The following is an 18,592-nucleotide window of genomic DNA, read 5'->3' on the forward strand; positions in this document are numbered from 1 at the left end:
AGATTAGAAAAAGAAAACAAATTGAACCGCATCGTTAAAAACGTTGTGACTCGCTACTGATTGACGAAAGAGAAACATTTCCACACACTTGTTAAGGTTTTTCTTCTCCATAAAGATTTATAGCACTACTAGAGCAATTATTTAGCAAAAAATCTATTTATCCCTTTATGACCTCCCCACCTTTATGATTACAAAATCCCTTTCCCCTTATTTACCCTCTCATTCTATTTCCCATATTTATACTTTTTTTATTCCATCTATATTAAAAATTATACTAATGGTTTAAAGGGATAATTTATCAGTGAAATTAAATTTAAACAAAAATTTTATAAATTCATGAAAAAACTTAGTTGACCAGGTTTTACCACTGATCAGGTTTTACCAGGTTTTATCTACTGAGGTTAAATTCAATAATATTTTTTGTAGAAAAATTTGTTTATTTATAATCGATCCAGGTAAAAAAAACCACAAGCAAATCGTATCACTAAAAGCACATGATGAGGGAGTTTCCAACGAACACCCTCAATAAAACGTACATACTGTAACATGACCGATATAACGGACCTGAGAAACGGATTCCTACCAATTAAGAAAAATTTAAATAAGAATTTTCTACCAGTAGAAAATATAAAAATGGGAAGAATCCAGAAAGGGACAAAAAAGGAATCTTTTTAATAAAGGTTCCGTTTAACAATCTTCCTTTGTAACATTGCCCACTGACAAACCTAAACAAATGATTTTCCGTAAGATGAATTATCGAACCCAGGCACGGAAAAAGTGTGGGCGGACGACCATTCTCACGCTTTTAGTTGGGTCCGGCGCTCCAGGTAAAGAGGATAGGAGTATAAATACTCGGGGATGACCATTGACAGTCAGTCTACGAGGAGATAAGTGCGTACACGTTCGACGCGATTAAGGTGACGTCACAAGTAATTCCAGTACATGAAAACAAGAAGTAGTTAGGTGAGTTACTGTCACTATAAGTGAAAGAGATAATAAAGAATAGTTTTATTTGTGAACGGCAAAAGTACTTGCAGTAAAAGAACTTTATACTTGTCTTATTGAACTTTATACTTGTACTATTGCTAATACGACTAGTGGTTAAAAGTGTTAATACTTCTTTTTTTCTTGTTTAGCCTCCGGTAACTACCGTTTAGATAATTCTTCAGAGGATGAATGAGGATGATATGTATGAGTGTAAATGAAGTGTAGTCTTGTACATTCTCAGTTCGACCATTCCCGAAATATGTGGTTAATTGAAATACCGGTATCCACGATCTAGTATTCAAATCCGTGTAAAAATAACTGGCTTTACTAGGACTTGAACGCTGTAACTCTCGACTTTCCAAATCAGCTGATTTGGGAAGACGCGTTAACCACTAGACCAACCCGATGGGTTAAAAGTGTTAATACTAGCCGTCATAATAATGTCTTTTGTAAGTGGGATGAATTCTGCTTTTCAATATTTAATTACCTGTAAATAAATTATGATGATTACTTTAAATTTTGTAAGTAATCATTGTTATTATTATTGTAGTTGTGATTACTATGATTATTAATGTTTATTAATATATATATGTTTAAAAATCCATTTTAGAAATCAAAAACCTAGATGATCATTTCGACTGTTTAACAATCATCAGTAGATAATGTGGAAAAATTATGAATAGAAATAATTAGTAAGATTACCGTTCTAATTTACGTCTTTCTAAAGTGTTTACTGGAAATGACTGTATAACAGTCAAAATGAACATCTACTTATTTCTAAGATTTTGTTTATTACTCGGTTCTAAATTCGATTCACTAAATCACTTATATATTTAAAAATTAATTTATAAAAAAAATTCACAAAATATACTGTTTAATAAATCAGTCAGCCGGCATGTTCTGTTTATTTATCGCAATGAATATTTAAAAATGGATAATAAAAAAATAAGGAAGGAATAGTTAAGTTAAAATAAATCAATTTTAATTAAAAATAAAGAAAACTTAAAAAATTATCGTTGATTTTTTCTTTGAATTGATGAAAAATTTATACATTTTTCAATGGTTTTCTTATGTTCGAAATCTTGTATAGGACAAATTTAGTAACTGAAATTTGGCACACTTCCCGGTACTCAATCAAAGTGAAATTTTGCACACAGCTTTGGTTCTGATGAAAATATATATAACATATTTAATATCGTTCTAAATCTAATCTGGCGGACATTGTGAAAACATATGTCTTTGTTTACATACGAATAACAAATCATATATAACAAAGGATGGTTATTGTTATAGTAAGAAAATGAATTTTGTGATTTTGAATTTGATTTTTTTAAAATTTTGTGATAATTTTTAGTGCGGGCGAGAAAAAAAATTAAAACAATGGTTTTCTTTTAAAACTAATGCTCAGTAATTAATTTCAGTGATTATAAGATAATCAAAATAATTTTCAACATTTGTAAAAAGAAAATTGTACGCATTGTGCGATTATAAAATATTACTGAAGAATTTGAACAGGTGTTCTGTGAGAACTGATAAAGGTAAAAATGTGAACATAAATTAAAATGATTACACAAAGAAATATTTTATGAGCGCACAAAGGTTTTCATTTTATAAATGTTAAAAATTATTTTTAATTATCACTGAAAAATTATTTTCTACTTTTTACAGTAATTTCGTTTTTAAAAAAAATTATTGTTTTAATTTTTTATTTATTTATAGCATTTCTTTTGTTTAGATTCGTGTAAATATATACAGTCTTTCTAAAATGGTGGGCTGGCTATACTTTATCGGATTACACTTATAAAACTAAACAAAAAATATCCTTAGGAAAAATGGCGATTTCTCCTTCGTTCTCCCACTGTCCGCCAGTTTGTTATTTTTATATAAAAATTTATATCTCAAGTTCGGATTGACGAATCACATTAGTATTTGGTAAGCGTCTTAGTAATAAAGTTTTAAAATTAGAAAAAATTAGGACTTAAGTATCTTTCCAAATTACAAAATGGCGGCGATGTTTATTTCTCAATCCGTTATATTTCTGTAAATATTAGTTCTATCAAAATTTATATTAACTAAAATATTAAGCCTTTTATTTTGAACAAAATGGTATTTTATTTTTGTAAATCGATTAAAAAGTACCCGAGTTATGACAGAAAATTGATGTAGTTTTGTGTCGGTTTTCATGTCCTCCACTTTACGTTCGATTCCATTAAATATTAATTGTTTTTTTTTTACTGTTAATTATAGTTTGTAAATTAGTACCAAATTAAGTAATAATTTTCTGTCAATAAGATTTAATATTAAATAATAGTAAAATAATTCATATTAATTTTTCACTTTCGAATAATTTTACTCAGCGACTATTACTGTAGATCATGTTAACAATGTAAAACTGAAGCTTCGTTTAGCAGGAATGGTGTTCAAAATTATCACAACCAGCGTATCTGGAGCGACAAGAATCCTCATGGTACCTTCCAAAGTAGCCATCAACAAAGATTTTCCCTGAGCATACGGGCAGGTATTTTTAATAACTACCTTTTTGGTCCTGTCATTCTACTAAATCGTTTAAATGGAAAAAATTATCTTGCTCATTTGACCGAAAATCTTCCACATTTTTTGGAAGACCTATCTCTAAAATTAAGAAGAAAAATGTGGTTTCACCACGATGGAACTTCAGCATATTTCAGTCAGTTGGAATCAGATTTCCTGCGTGAAACTTTCCATGAAAAATGGATAGGCCGCGGTGGGGCAGTGCCCCGGCCTGCCCGATCTCCTGACTTAAACCCTCTTGATTTCTACCTATCGGTCCATTTGAAACATATTATTGTTTATTCGACTCAACATTGAGGATCTTCAACAAAGGATCCAAAATGAATTTTAAGAAATTATGAATACTACCGGAATTTTTTAACGGTTAAGACAATCTCTCAGAAACAGACTGGAGATTTGTGTAATTTCTAAGGAGGACACTTTGAACGGCTCTGATAACTTATAACAATTTTTAACTATTTAAGTACACCTAATATTCTATAAAAATTAAAGTAAGATTATCACAGATATTTGTTTTGATTATTAGGTCTATTATTGTGAAAAAATTATTACTTAATTTGATACTAATTTACAATACTAGAATAAACAATAAATAAAAACAATATTTAATCGAATTGAACGTAAAGTGAAGGACGTGAAAACAGACACAAAATTACAACAAATTTTCTGCCATGATTCAGCTATTTGGTACCCGATTTTAAAAAATAAAATGTCATTTTATTCAAAATAAAAGGCTTAATATTTTAGCAAATAACATATATTTTTTAAGCCCTGATTTTTGCTAAATTTAAAACTTTATTATCAAGACGGTTACCAAATATAAATGTGATGATTCCTCCATATGAAATTGAGATATAAATTTTTATATAAAAATAAGAAAATGGTGGACAGGGGAACAACGAAGGAAAAATTGCCATTTTTCCTAAGAATACTTTTTGTTTAATTTTACAAGTAGGATCCGAAAAAGTATAGCCAGTCCATCATTCTAGAAACACTCAGCCCAACACAAACACTATATACACACACAAATTAGATTTTATAAAATGCCCTGTGAGATTAAAACCATAATTTGTTACTGCATAAATTCTGAGTATGAACATTAAAATGCATTGCGTTGTCATGAAAATGCATTTATAGCGAACTCAAATGAACCGTGTTAAAATTATTATTAAAGTTTTACCGCTAAATAATATGGTGAAAGTATGAGATTTTTCGTGAATCTAATACGATTATAATAACATTGAGGTAAAAATTAAATAATTTAAATATTATACAAAGTAGTATAAGATGTTATAAAATACATTTTTATAAAATGAAAAAAAGTTTTTTAAATTCTCACTAACTATTGATTATTTAAAACAATATTTTTTCGTAATGAAAAGAACAAAACTGATTTCAGAAAATTAATAACTCATAAAATAATGAAGGTAAAGATTAGAATTTCCAAAGGTTATATTGGGTAAAAATGTAAAAAAAATTGAATATATAGTTTTTTAATTATTAAAAAACGTAGCGCTAAGCGATAGTACGGCAGAAATGGCTACTTTTTACATTCTCATTCCAATAACAATTTAGAAATGGCATAAAAATTTAAAATTACACAAAAACGCAAAAATTGACGAACTAACATATTTGATGACTTATTAAATTTTTTTTAACAAAACGATTATATATATATATATATATATATATATATACACTCGTATATAATTTACATAATGAATGAAAAACTAGCATCTTTTAAAATGCTAGTTAGATTTTGTAAAAGGTTATTTGAACAGGAAAATTAACGTGTACTATAAAATGTAACTTTGCTTTTTTCATGAAATGTTAAATAGGCTAAAAGGACGCGCGCGTTTCAATCTAACAGAAAAAAAGAGTAAATAAACCTTGATTCGGTTTACTCGGCTATAGAACGTGTATAATGGATCTTTATTATTGACACTGACAGCTGTGGGAATAATACACTCTTGTAAACGCCTAAGTCCTTGAATTAGATATTCATACCTGTGAACTCAATATAATAGAAAAAAATAATATACGTAAAAATAATTTAACACACTTCTTAATTAATATATGAAACCTACAGAAATGTTAAGATTTAACTAACAAGTGTAATTATTACAATTTTCTTTGTACGCCTGAATGATTTTATACATATTTATATACAATTCTCGTATTATACATAAGGATTGTGTAAATCGTTAAACGAATATGTATATTAAAAAAATAATAATGCAATTGTTTTACAAAGCGGCAGAATAATGCAATGAATAAAACGAAAGGGAACTGTGTAAACACAGGCAGGAGTAAACAATCTTTAAAAACGGTGGGAACGATGTCGCTACAATTTTGAATAAAGCTTAAAACTTTAACTTCTGAGGGTATTTTTTGAGAAATCTTGGGGTGAAAACCAATAAATTGGGGTAAAAAAACCCTGTTTTTTATGTTTGATGTAAAATAATTTTGTTAAATGATTAATAAACACATAAAACTTTAAAAAAAACTCAAAACACGTTTTTTGATATCACCGGAACCATTGGTCCAGAGGGTGGAAAAAATGAGGTTTCGAAGGCAAAAATTCATAGCTCCCTAAACGGGCACAGTATCGAATCGGTTTAAAATGTCGTTAGTCCTCTAAACATTACCTCAAGCATTTGTATGAAACAATTTTTGATATGCCAACCCTTACGGCAAGGGATGACCAAAACCAAAAAACATTCCTATAACTTTCTTATCAAGTAAAATATCAAATTCGTATAAAGTTTCTACTATTCCTTAGATAAGGACCTAAAACTTATATAAATAAAGTTTTTTAATATAACCAACCATAGGCCAGGGGTGGAAAAATGGGGTTTCGAAGACAAAAAATCATACCTCTCTTAACAGGCAAAATATCTGATCGGTTTATAATGGCTGTTAATCCTCTATACATAACCTAAAACTTTTGCCTGAAACAAGTTTGATATGACCAACCCTTACGTCAAGGGAAGACCAAAATGTTGCTGGAATTGTAAGATGCTTTTCGTATGCTAAACATGTAAAACTTTTTTCACATGCAACCCTTGTCGTATTCAGTAATTGTGAATTTTTTCCTTAACTTTAAGGTGGAAATTTTTTTTACCCCCTAATTGGTACCGGTGAAATCTACCTCCGCCTTCTAGAGTGTCGAAAGGGATTTTTTTTACCTTTTTTTATTTAAATATACAGATTTATTAACTATTAACTTCTGATTGTAAAAATATGTGTATATGTAATTTAATAGGCGTACAAGGAAATCATGTGGTGTCCACATCAGATTATTTTTTTCTAGTAGAAAATTTTGAAAAATAAGTTAACAATATAATTATCTAATTTTATTGTTATATTTTCTATAAGTTAAAGTAAATATAGAAATAATTGTTCAACAGACAAAAGGAAGGTCATTAATAGGAAGTCAGTAATTTTAGATTATTTTTAAAAATAAAAATCTGAATGGATAGTTAAGAAGTATACATTTAGTTAAATAACAGTCGTAATTAATTTGTATGTATCTACAAAAATCTTTATTGCAAAATAATGTAATGTGAACATAAAGAAAATACAGGGATTATATTGGTTTAATTTAAGTGAAACGTCAACATGTTATCTGATCTTTACGTTTTCAGTTTAATTAAATTTTTTATGATGACTCAGAACAATTGAAATTAGTTTTTCCCCAGTTTTTTTTAACTACAGTTATTTTATTAGTCATAAAAAAAACGCAGAATGTAAACTGAACTACTTTTAACACACGACGAGATTAACAAAAATTATAGAATAATGAAAACCCACTAAAACGTATTCAACAAGGTTTTCTTAATTATAATTAATTTTGGTAATTGTGAGCCTAAACGTCCTCAACGTTATTCTTTTTCAAATCGAAGTATGTTGAAAAATATGTTATATAATTAATAAAAATACAAATTTCATGTTGGTAGCCCTCGTGTTGCAAACAATTATATATCTTCCAGAAATCGCTAACAATTATTTTACCGAAAAGAATATACTTTTGTATGATAGGCAATAAGGTGGTGAGTGCGACAGCCGGTGTAGCTAACTCTACAAGGTATTATATTGTTAAAAGTAAAAATCGTTAAAATTGATTTGGAAAAAAGATCTGAAACAGTAATTTGGATTTACAGGTGTACAAAGAAATAATAATATCGGTACTTATCGGTTACACGGGACCCCTACTGAAATACCATTTGTTAGCGTATATAAAAATAAAATCACCAATACGTATAACTAATTATATATAATTTTTATTTTTAACGTTAATCAGACGAGGTTGGCGAGCGAAGCGAGCGTAAGTTATGTTTGATTAGATATGTTGATTCCGTATAATGACGTATCGTTCAATATATTATATAACCTTTCTTTTATTTTTCTTGTTTAGCCCCCGATAATTACCGTTCAGATAATACTTCACAGGAAGAATGAGGACGATATGTATAAGTATAAATGAAGTGTAGTCTTGTACAGTCTCAGTTCACCAAAGAACACCGGTATCCATGATCTAGCATTCAAATCCATGTAAAAATAATATTAATATAGCCTTTCTTCTTTCTTTCTTTTTTTCTTGTTTAGCCTCCGGTAACTACCGTTCAGATAATACTTCAGAGGATGAATGAGGATGATATGTATGAGTGTAAATGAAGTGTAGTCTTGTACATTCTCAGTTGACCGTTCCTGAGATGTGTGGTTAATTGAAACCCAACCACCAAAGAACACCGGTATCCACGATCTAATATTCAAGTCTGTGTAAAAATAGCTGGCTTTACTAGGATTTGAACGCTGGAACTCTCGACTTCCAAATCAGCTGATCTGGGAAGACACGTTCACCACTAGACCAACCCGGTGGGTAATATTAATATAGCCTAACCAAAAATAACTTACGGTCTCTAACTTCGTCTAATTAACGTTAAATATACAAATTATATATAAATGCCAGTAGACAGCTTTATTGTATCCTGACTATATGATGGAGTTGCCCAACAACGCTACTGCCATTGTAGATTCTGAGGAAGAACAATGAGGTAATTTCATTCACTCTTCCGAATTTTGAAACTTGTATTTTTATTAAATATATAACATATTTTTCAACATACTTCGATTTGAAAAAGATTAACGTTGAGGACGTTCAGGCTGACAATACCTTAACTTTTTATAAAAATTTAATAAAGATATTTTATTTCCATAATTAATCTAATTTAAAAAAATTCTTGCGCAGTTCTGTGCAAGAAGACCGACTTTTGTAATTTTATTTTGTATTATAATTTTTTTTCGCAAGAAATATGTAAAACATAAACTAAATAAGAAAACTAAAAAGAGGTATAATTTTTTTATTTTTATTTAATATTAAAATATATTTCTCTTTTATAAGAAAATAAAATTTTTTTAATCGTAATTTGATGAAATAAAAATAATGAGTGGACATTACCTAGACAAATATTACAATTTATCAATTTTACAATTTTTTTATAATATTATCTCAGGATAATTCTTATAATAATTTATTTTCACTTTTAATTTATTAACATCTTAAGACTTTTATTTACAATTTTTGAACAAAATATAGGCTTATACTGTAATTAGTGGCGGCTCGTAGGTAAAATTACTGGGGGTACTACCCCAGAAAATTTTTTACTGGTCCTTTTTCAAGGCCATGGTTAAAGTTTTCTGTAAAATAAAAGTACCGAAAAAATGAATCAAACAGAATAGCTATTAACAGGATAACAATCTAATTCTACACTTTATCACATTCAAGAATATGGTACACGGTTTTTAAGCACATTGTACTTAAAAACAGTTAATACTTTTCAGTATTATTGGATGATAACTTAATAAAATGTCCTCTTAAAAGCACCATAGTCCAATAGCACTTAATTTAAATTTCTATGAACACAGACACTAATACATAATTAGTTTTTACTAATAATCTTCTCTTTCGCCCTTCCAGCGTGTTTTTGGATACATTTCGCGATCAAAGAGCCCTTCCTTGCCGCCATTTTCTGATCACTACTGAAAAAACAACTAAACCGCTTTAATATTTCTTCCACCGACAAAACTAGAAAAGGGAAGGAACAAGGAACGTTCGATACACACGCGGAGTAAAAAAAAACTATCTTCCACCAGCACGCCACGATCGGCAGTGTGGGAGGTACAGTGTTCTTTCTCTCTCCCTCGTAGCCTCGCGTGCAGCTTCCTATGTGCGCATGAGCACAATAGCCAAACATCACGCCGCTGGAACTGTGAAGTGCAGAGTTTGAAAAAGATGTCATAAAAGTTTATGACATAAGGTTAAGAATTGTATATACTGTACAAGTATAAAGAAATAATTAAAGAAAAAAGGACTCATTATATTAAATGTTATCGATAATATCAAGTGGAAATAGGGGGTGCTGCAGTTACACAGTGCCTATACGCGAGCCGCCACTGACTGTAACAAGAGAGTTTCACCCCTCCTGTTCAATCTCGTTTGTACGATTGTTGCGTTCTGCTGCTTATTTGTCATTTGACGAATATACATTTATATGTTTATGAAGATATAAAAGAAACATGGATTGCGTGTGGCTGTGTTTTCGAATACGCATGTAAGTAAGTGTTTGGTATAATAACAGGTCAAGAGCGGGAGTGGCCTTTCTGTTTCATAATTGTTCTTCATAATTAAGATATTAGAAACATGCCATCAAAAAGTAGTCCCATTTGGCGTAAAAGTGTGTTACAAATTAAGTGTCTTAATTTTTTTTTTAATTATACTGAAGTAACCAAAGTTTGATGTAACCAGAAATTAAATAATACTGGGTTCTTATGCGTATCAATTCTTATTTACTATCTAATGAGAGAAAAAGGAATATAGAGGAAATATTGAGCCCAAAAACTTCTTCAAAAACAATTATTTCCAACTTTATATTACGCTTTATTATTAACATTATATATTAACTGAAACGCTTTCTTGAATTTCATACAAAAGAAGTAAATTATAAATTAAACATTGACAAGAATGGGGGACGGACGTTCCCGTTTAAGAATGAAAAATAATTCCTATAATGATTGTTGAAAATTTTGCCCTTGTAAACAAAAACGTTTCTACCCGACAGGAAGCGCCTTTAAAATCTAAAATAATGTTATTTAAGTAGTATAAATTTCACGAATTTTAACTTGAGTCCTCAATTGTAAATTGAGTCCTGAGCCGAAGATTTATTTTCCGTTAACACTGGAGTGTAGGAAATATTCTAAGTTAAAAACAGTTATGATTTCAGTACGTTTATGTGTACGTCTCATTAGAATTACTTTAGCCATTTTGCGTGGTAATTGGGAGACAGACATAGTTTGAGGATGAGTCAATCTTAATTTTTACATCAAACTGAAAACCGAGTGTGAATATCTTAGCTCTAAATATAAATTCAACGAATAAATCTAACTTAAATTTATTTGCAAACTTGTACTTACCTACTACACTTTAAACGACATTACAGTCGGTCAACAACGTCTAGAGTAAACGGTAAGTAATTATATTCTTATGAAAATGGATATCGTAACATGATCTTTTTTTCCCCTTTTCGTTTAACCTCCGGGACCACTGTTAGGTATTGCATCAGAGGATCAGATGAATGATTTGTAGCGTGTGTGAAAAATGCCATATCTGACCGGGATTCGAACCCGAGACCTTCGGATGAAAGGCTGGAACGCTACCAATCGCGCCATGCATCGCAACATGATCTAAACCGCCATAAATTGAGCTATTTTAGTGTCTAATGTTTGATCTAACGTAAATCAAATCGGACTTATTAAGAAAATCAACTTTTGTACTCTTTTTAAAAATTAAACAAAGCTAAACCAAGTTAAAGTATGAATTCCCTCTCACCAATGTTTAAATAAAAAATTTTTACTTTGTTTTACAAAAAAAATTTATAGATCGATTTGTTTAGTAAAAGATTACGAAAATTTCCCCCTGCGTTTTAATGTTTTGTTCTAAAGTATACCATCTAATTTAACAGAATTCTCAAATTTTATTAGCCTGTTTGAAAAAATATGACGAAAAATAATTAATTTCTAAACATTTGATAAAGACTGAAATTTATTTCCATCGAGATAAAATCTCATTTATAGAAAAGTAATGAGAATATCAAGAAGAAACGGTTAAAAAAGTTAAAAGTTTAACAAAGTTGTACAATGGTTTTTTAGGATGGGAATAAAAGTTTCCCTTTACGTCTGTTATAAGAATTAAAATCTGTTCTCATTAATAATGCTGCATTTAGAGGAAAAAATCTAGATGTACGTATATAAAAAACAAATTTAAAAATAATACATAACGTTTAATATTTAACTGGTCCTTTTCCAACAAATATTTTGATAAAAAAAGAATTGTACGAAAATTTATATATCCTAAACATTTAGTTATTGATCGAATTCCTAATTCATATTTTTATTTATATATAGATATCAATCCCCGTAATACTTAAACTACGTCATCAATGATTGTAACTTAATAATTAGCGAGATAGAAATACAAATAGATCACACGCGTGCGTGCATACACACTCTCATAATAATTTTTTAATCAAGATATTAATATTTTTACACTCAGGGGATCTCAAAACATCATGAAATACAAAAATCTAATGGGAATATTTTTTAACCAATAACAGAAAAATTCTTTGTTTGCCTACGTATATACAATAGTAATAGAAAAAAGAAAATGCTAGAGCAAGAAATGAATGTGACGTGAACACGAACGTGTCAACATTTATTTCTTCGATTTCTATATTCATAAATGTTATGAAATAATAAAAAAAAAAATATTGTTTAAAATCAAATACAGGCGACGTATTATTTTAGGAAATCTCAATTGAGAAATAAAATGCGAATCATTGTGAAATTCATCAGATATTTTGAAATCAAAGCAGGTCGATTAGGCGGCATCAGCTGTCAAAACAAAATACGTGTAGTTGTCAATCATATTGGCCGGAATAATAATAGTGTTAGGTATAGTAAAAACCTTTTTTTATTGTAACTAATGATAGTTTTAACTATTATTACTTGTTATTACAAGATAAAACATATCTTTAAATTTAAAGATATGTTATATATGATATATATTATATCATATTATATATGATATGATATATAACATTTAAATTGTTAAATAATAAAAAATTTTTAAACCTAGCAAAGAACTCTCCTGGCCAGCGTAAAATTTAACGTTGATACTAAGAGAATGATTATTATCCTCAGTTTATTATTTATTCAGTTATTTTCTTAGCCAAAAAAATGTACAGTAAATAATCGATCATTCTGATCGGAAAACTATGAGTTTTTTCTGATTGAAATATATATATATATATATATTTGCAGCTATACTTCATTTACAACGGTTTCATATTTGCTTACAGTCGAAACCGTAAGTAACTGGATTGACAAATAATGACACGAATGAAAAATACCCAGAGAAACTTCTTCTCGTGAAATACAGACAGCAATAGTTTACATTACTTCTCTTCATTACGAGTATTTACCAACACAAGCGTAATAAAAAACCACATAAAAATAACAGATAGCAATAGGAAACAAATTATTATACTGTATTCAGCGTAAGAGCTGTCCTAGCTTTTGTTTGTAGTATTGAGAATTTACTCCAACTTGTGCGATTGCGTCGGTGTAGTAATTTACCCGATGAGTTCCCGATCGCTACTTACGGTAGTCCTACTTTTACTTAAGGTAGGGCACCATGGAAAAAGTTTAATTGAAAAAGGGCGCCGCGAGTCGGGAAAGTATGGGACCACTAGTCTGTTGTATTTTTGTCAACAGTGATAACTTTAAATAGAACTGCCATGTAATTAATTCGTAAATAATTCGATTCAATCGGCGACCAACGAAAACATTAAGCAGAAATCAGTTCAGAAATCAAACATAAAACAAAACATTTGTACTCGTAACTTTGAAGTCAAAGCAAGTAATCGAGTATAAAGGCGTTCAACAAACAAGTGGTATAAAACAAATAAACTTAACACAAACAACAGACAGTAAAATGTTTTAATAACATCAATCGAGAGCACGATTGACCACACCACATTAGCCTTCATTATATGAATAGCCTCAAATAATTCAATCGGTAACCAGCGGGTTGGTCTAGTGGTGAACTGGTCGTGGCAAATCAGCTTATTTCGAAATCGAGATTTAAGGTTCAAATCCTAGTAAAGGCAGTTACTCTAATGTGGACTGGAATACTAGATCGTGGATACCAGTATTCTTTGGTGGTTGGTTTCAATTAACCACACATCTTAGGAATGGTCGAAATGAGACTACACAATTACACTTCATTTACAGTCATACATATTATCCTCGTTCATCTTTTGAAGTAATACCTTAGTGTGGTTCCGGAGGCTAAAAAGAAAGAAAAAAAATTGGAATCGGCAGCTGAATTATATCTCGTAGAAGAAACATAAAAGTAATATAAAAACCAATAATAAAACAATAAAACCAATAGTAAAATGTAAATCCAATATAAAAAACTAGGTTATCAATAATAATAATTTATATTTTAGTCCTGAAAGGTAAAGTCCATCGCTAAGCACCAGGGCCAACTCGTGTCGCCTATTTAGACGTCTAATATCCTTACTTTTGTCCAATAGATTCACCGCTAGGTGGTTGACGTGTCCAATTCGTTTCGATACGCATTTCGCAATGATTCCTCACGATTTTACTGTATCCTTACATCTTCGTGGATCTCATAGTTTTTTTACAAATTATGGCGCTTCTATTAAGATCCTGAGAATTTGCTTTAAAACATCTGGGAGATCTTTATGTTGCTGTTGAACACTTTATGCAGTAGAAATTTGTTTGATAAAAAATAAAATCTTCTGCTCATCAACCAGTATATTCGCTTAAACTTAGCGTCTAAACCCACCGGGTTGGTCTAGTGGTGAACTTGTCATCGCAAATAACCATTCATTGACAAGATCCATTGCAGACTGTAGTCTAATGTACTTAACTCAGGCCAAAGTTGCATCATTACTAACCGCCAAGATAGCCATGTCATCCGCAAACGATGCTATTGTCACGAAGTTCGGACTGGGAAAATCTAGAGAAGTGTAGAATCTGGAAGTGTAGATTAGATACAAGATTGGTCCCAATACAGAAATTTGTGAGACTCCTGAATGAGAATCAATAAAGCTAGACAACTCCTGATTATACCTAACTAGTGAAAAGCATCGTTCCCGGTAGTTACGTAATAACAAATAAAACGATTTAAGTGAGCTCAACTTGTTAGAGGCTTACTGCATATTTAGAAAAGCCGACGAACAAAACTTCTTTCTTTCCAGACATTAGAAAATAAGACTAACAATTGTATGAGTCTGATCAATGGTTGAATAACCGCTCTTAAAACTAAATCTATCTGAAAAATGTCATTGCTTATCTGAATCGGCCACAACCTGTGAAGGAAGAGCCTCTCAATGACCTTAGAGAGGAAATCTACATCTAATATATGAAATCTATATTTCCTTGAAACAAACAAATTTATATTTCCTATATATATATATATATATTAAATATTATCTGCATAATGTAATAATGTAGATCACATCATGAATGTATAAAATTAATTATAAGATAAAAACAGGTGTGATTAGTCGGAAAAAGGGTAGCACCATGTGGAACATTAACGTTATGTATAGATATGGGATACGAAACGTGGCAACGTTCACGAACAGGAAGAGAGTCTCTATGTCTAGGGTGCTTTGGCTTGTTCACATGCAAGAGTGGGTGGGTCGGAGTTCCCTGATGATGACATAGGGAACCCTCAAGATGCGTGCAGGGGGCGCGGATCGCGAAGGATATGCGTAAGGCATGTCTGGAGTGTGTACTTTAGAGTCGGGAAGGCAGCCTTCCAGAGGAGGCGCACGTCGGCTGTCCGGAAGAGGAGGTCGGCGTGTCCCTATGAGGCTCGGGAGACCCTTGTTGGGAAAACCCTCTGGTGAGGGTAAGATAGGGAGGGCAGAGACTGCTGCCACGGCATCCTGAGGCGACCGAGTAACGTCTAAACGGCGGGAGCCGGTTGCCTTAGGGATGTAAAAAAATAAATAAAAAAAAGTGTGATTAGTCAGTAATTATTCAAAATATACACATGGGATGTTAAGCTAAACACTTGAATATATTAAAGTAAGTAATTATAAAAAATACTTACAAAATTATTTACATAAATTATTTATCAGAAGGCATTATTGAAAATTATTTGTGCACATATTTATCTTCATGATAAAAAAAGATTTTGGTTTTTGTTTTTTTTTCTGACAAATATAGTTATGTACCGTTTCTAAATAAAATTCGTATTTTTCTAACTTTTCTTTGTTTAATTCAACTTATCTTACACTATTTTTTTCAAAATTAAATTCTCTACAAGCTTTTTTAAAAGTTTTATGTGTTTATTACCCATTTAACAAAATTATTGTACGTCAAATACAAAAAAACATGGATTTTTACCCCAATTAATTGGTTTCACCCACTATTTCTCAAAACCTACTGCAGATACGGTTCTGAGACCTATTTTATTAGATTTTTCAGGTCAAAAACCATAAGAAATAACTAATTCTGCCCGTTAATTAACGTCCTAAAAATTTCAGTACGACCTCATTTGATCCGGGCAGCTGAAATCCTAGGTAAATCTTTCACTAGCCGTAACTCAAAAACGAAGCATTTTAGGACATATGTTTATATGAACCTTATCCGTTATTTTCACGAGTAGAATAGGTTATGAAAGTCCCGGGAGAACTTCATGATACATTTTGTGCATAAGATAAAATGATTTCTTAGTTATAATCTATGTTTTCTTTCGTTACTAAAATTATATTAGATTAATTGCCAAACAGCCTTATTTATTTTTTTGTCCAAGAGGATCAAAGTGGGATTTTAAATGAGAAACCGAGCCAAATTTTACAATATTTTTTTTTCTTCTTTTAGTAATTAATTTAAAAATGTTTTCTGCGATTTACTGATTGATGGTGGCAAAAATGAATGAAAACATTTCTAAAATAAATTAATAAAAATTATTTATTATAAAATTTGATTCAGTTTAACACAACAAAATTTTATTTATGTCTTTTAATAAAATCCAGTATCCAAACTAGAAAAAAATTAACATTTTTTAAAAAAATATTAAGAATTAAACGGGAATAAAATTCTACGTCATCATATTATATTTTGTAACAAATTCAATTTAAAATTTACAGCTTTAATTCTGATAACAAATAAAGAACGTGGCAATAAGAACGCAATACTGTTCTCATTTTTTGAGTTTACTTAACATCAATTAATGAACCGTAACGCGATAATTTTAGATTTTAATTTTTTTTTTTCAATTATTTGAATAAAAAGTTAAAAGTTTATAATTAACGTAGTTTATAACCTGCAACTATCATATTAAAGTAATTAATTTCTTTAAAGTTAATGACAATTACCTGAACATAAAGAGGAAAATTCATTAAGGTCTTCTTACCTGAAAAGAAAAAAAAAATTAAATACAAAAACACAACTCGACAAAAAAATTTAATTTTACATGTTTTTATGCGTTAATAATAAAAGACATTATCTTAAAACTATTTTAATTTTAATTTTATTTTTATTAATTTAATTTACTTCTATCTTACGAAAATACAATTAAAAAATTATGAAACAGATTCTCATGTCAACTGTCATATTTATGTTTCATAACGAATCGGGCATTATTTATATGATTATTTCATGACTACAGTACCATATGAGTATCGTAAATCATACTCAATTGTTTACCTTACTTTCTTGTGTTTCAAGTCTCCATCAATTCATTACGGTGGCCTTTCCACCAACATCTTTAAAAACATTTAATGTATACATTTTTTAAATACCTATAAATTAAATTCTGGATATCAAATAAGGTCTAAAATTTATTTCTCAAACGAAAAATTTGAACTAATACTATTAATAATAAAAACGTAGAAGGGATTTCATACAAAAAGAATCAAAAATCTAACTGTAAAAGCATAAGGTATGGTCACATTTACGCTCACAGTTAAGACAGAACTGCAAATTACTTATTTTTTACGTTATGTGAATTCGTAGGACAGGTGTTACCGAACAGAAAAAAAATCGATCGAAAAGTTATTTTAAGCTAGCAAAACCTTTACGTCGGTGACGTAGGACAGATACTCGGAGACTGTCTTACGGAATATCATATGAATTAATCTTCATGTTTTTTATTAAAAAAAAAAATTGGTATCAGATCGATAAAAAAAGACAGTTCCTTCAAAATTTAGATTCTAGAGGAATAAGTTACTAACTAGTAACTTTACGTACATACCTATTCATGAACATAACACCTTACACTCCTTTGAATATAAGATAAAAAAAAGCTGACAACACAGTTGTAGGACTTTCCCGTCAGTGGCTTTTTTCTGATGCACGGTTTACACACACACACACCCAAACTTAATTAAAAAGTATTTATCATTTTATTTAAATATAATATTTTTCTACAACTGCTGTACATCAGTGCTACACTGGTGTTCCTTGTGGTGACAGGGGGTACACTATTGACGCACAGTATACCCATTTAGCCACTAGTTTAGAGCATTTTTTAGGATGAGGGTGCGATTTTGAAAGTTTTTTTGCAAACATTACATTTTTTAATTGTTAAAAAATGTATCTAAAAAAAATAAGACCTTAATTAGGCGAAATCTCGAGATAGTGAGGGAGACCTTGCTATACAGTCTCACCCCCCTTCACCTTTAAGTTGAAAATTTAATGGCATCAATGCCCCATAGATAGAAGTATTCCGATCAAGTTTGGTCAAAATTGGTCGTATAGTTCTGGAGATATAAGATGTGATAACGAAACCCACCGGGTTGGTCTAGTGGTGAACGCGTCTTCCCAAATCAGCTGATTTGGAAGCCGAGAGTTCCAGCGTTCAAGTCCTAGTAAAGCTAGTTATTTTTACATGGATTTGAATGCTAGATCGTGGATACCGGTGTTCTTTGGTGATTGGGTTTCAATTAACCAC

The 18,592-nt window shown here is 30.3% G+C and overlaps 1 protein-coding gene across 4 annotated transcripts in view; it reads right to left on the minus strand.

Annotated features, from left to right (window-relative positions):
* LOC142319715 (uncharacterized) overlaps nucleotides 1–18,592 on the minus strand; it is a 401,182-nt gene that overhangs the window by 201,397 nt on the left and 181,193 nt on the right. The window contains exon 2 of one of the 4 annotated variants that reach the window (XM_075357304.1): nucleotides 17,016–17,053. The exons of the other annotated variants lie outside the window; for them this stretch is intronic. Within the exon in view, the coding sequence (XP_075213419.1) occupies nucleotides 17,016–17,039 (24 nt within the window). The 5' untranslated portion in view covers nucleotides 17,040–17,053. The remainder of the gene's footprint in view (nucleotides 1–17,015; nucleotides 17,054–18,592) is intronic. 4 annotated transcript variants of the gene reach the window in all.

Source organism: Lycorma delicatula, chromosome 2 (assembly GCF_047948215.1).
Source record: "Lycorma delicatula isolate Av1 chromosome 2, ASM4794821v1, whole genome shotgun sequence".
Lineage (NCBI taxonomy): Eukaryota > Metazoa > Arthropoda > Insecta > Hemiptera > Fulgoridae > Lycorma > Lycorma delicatula.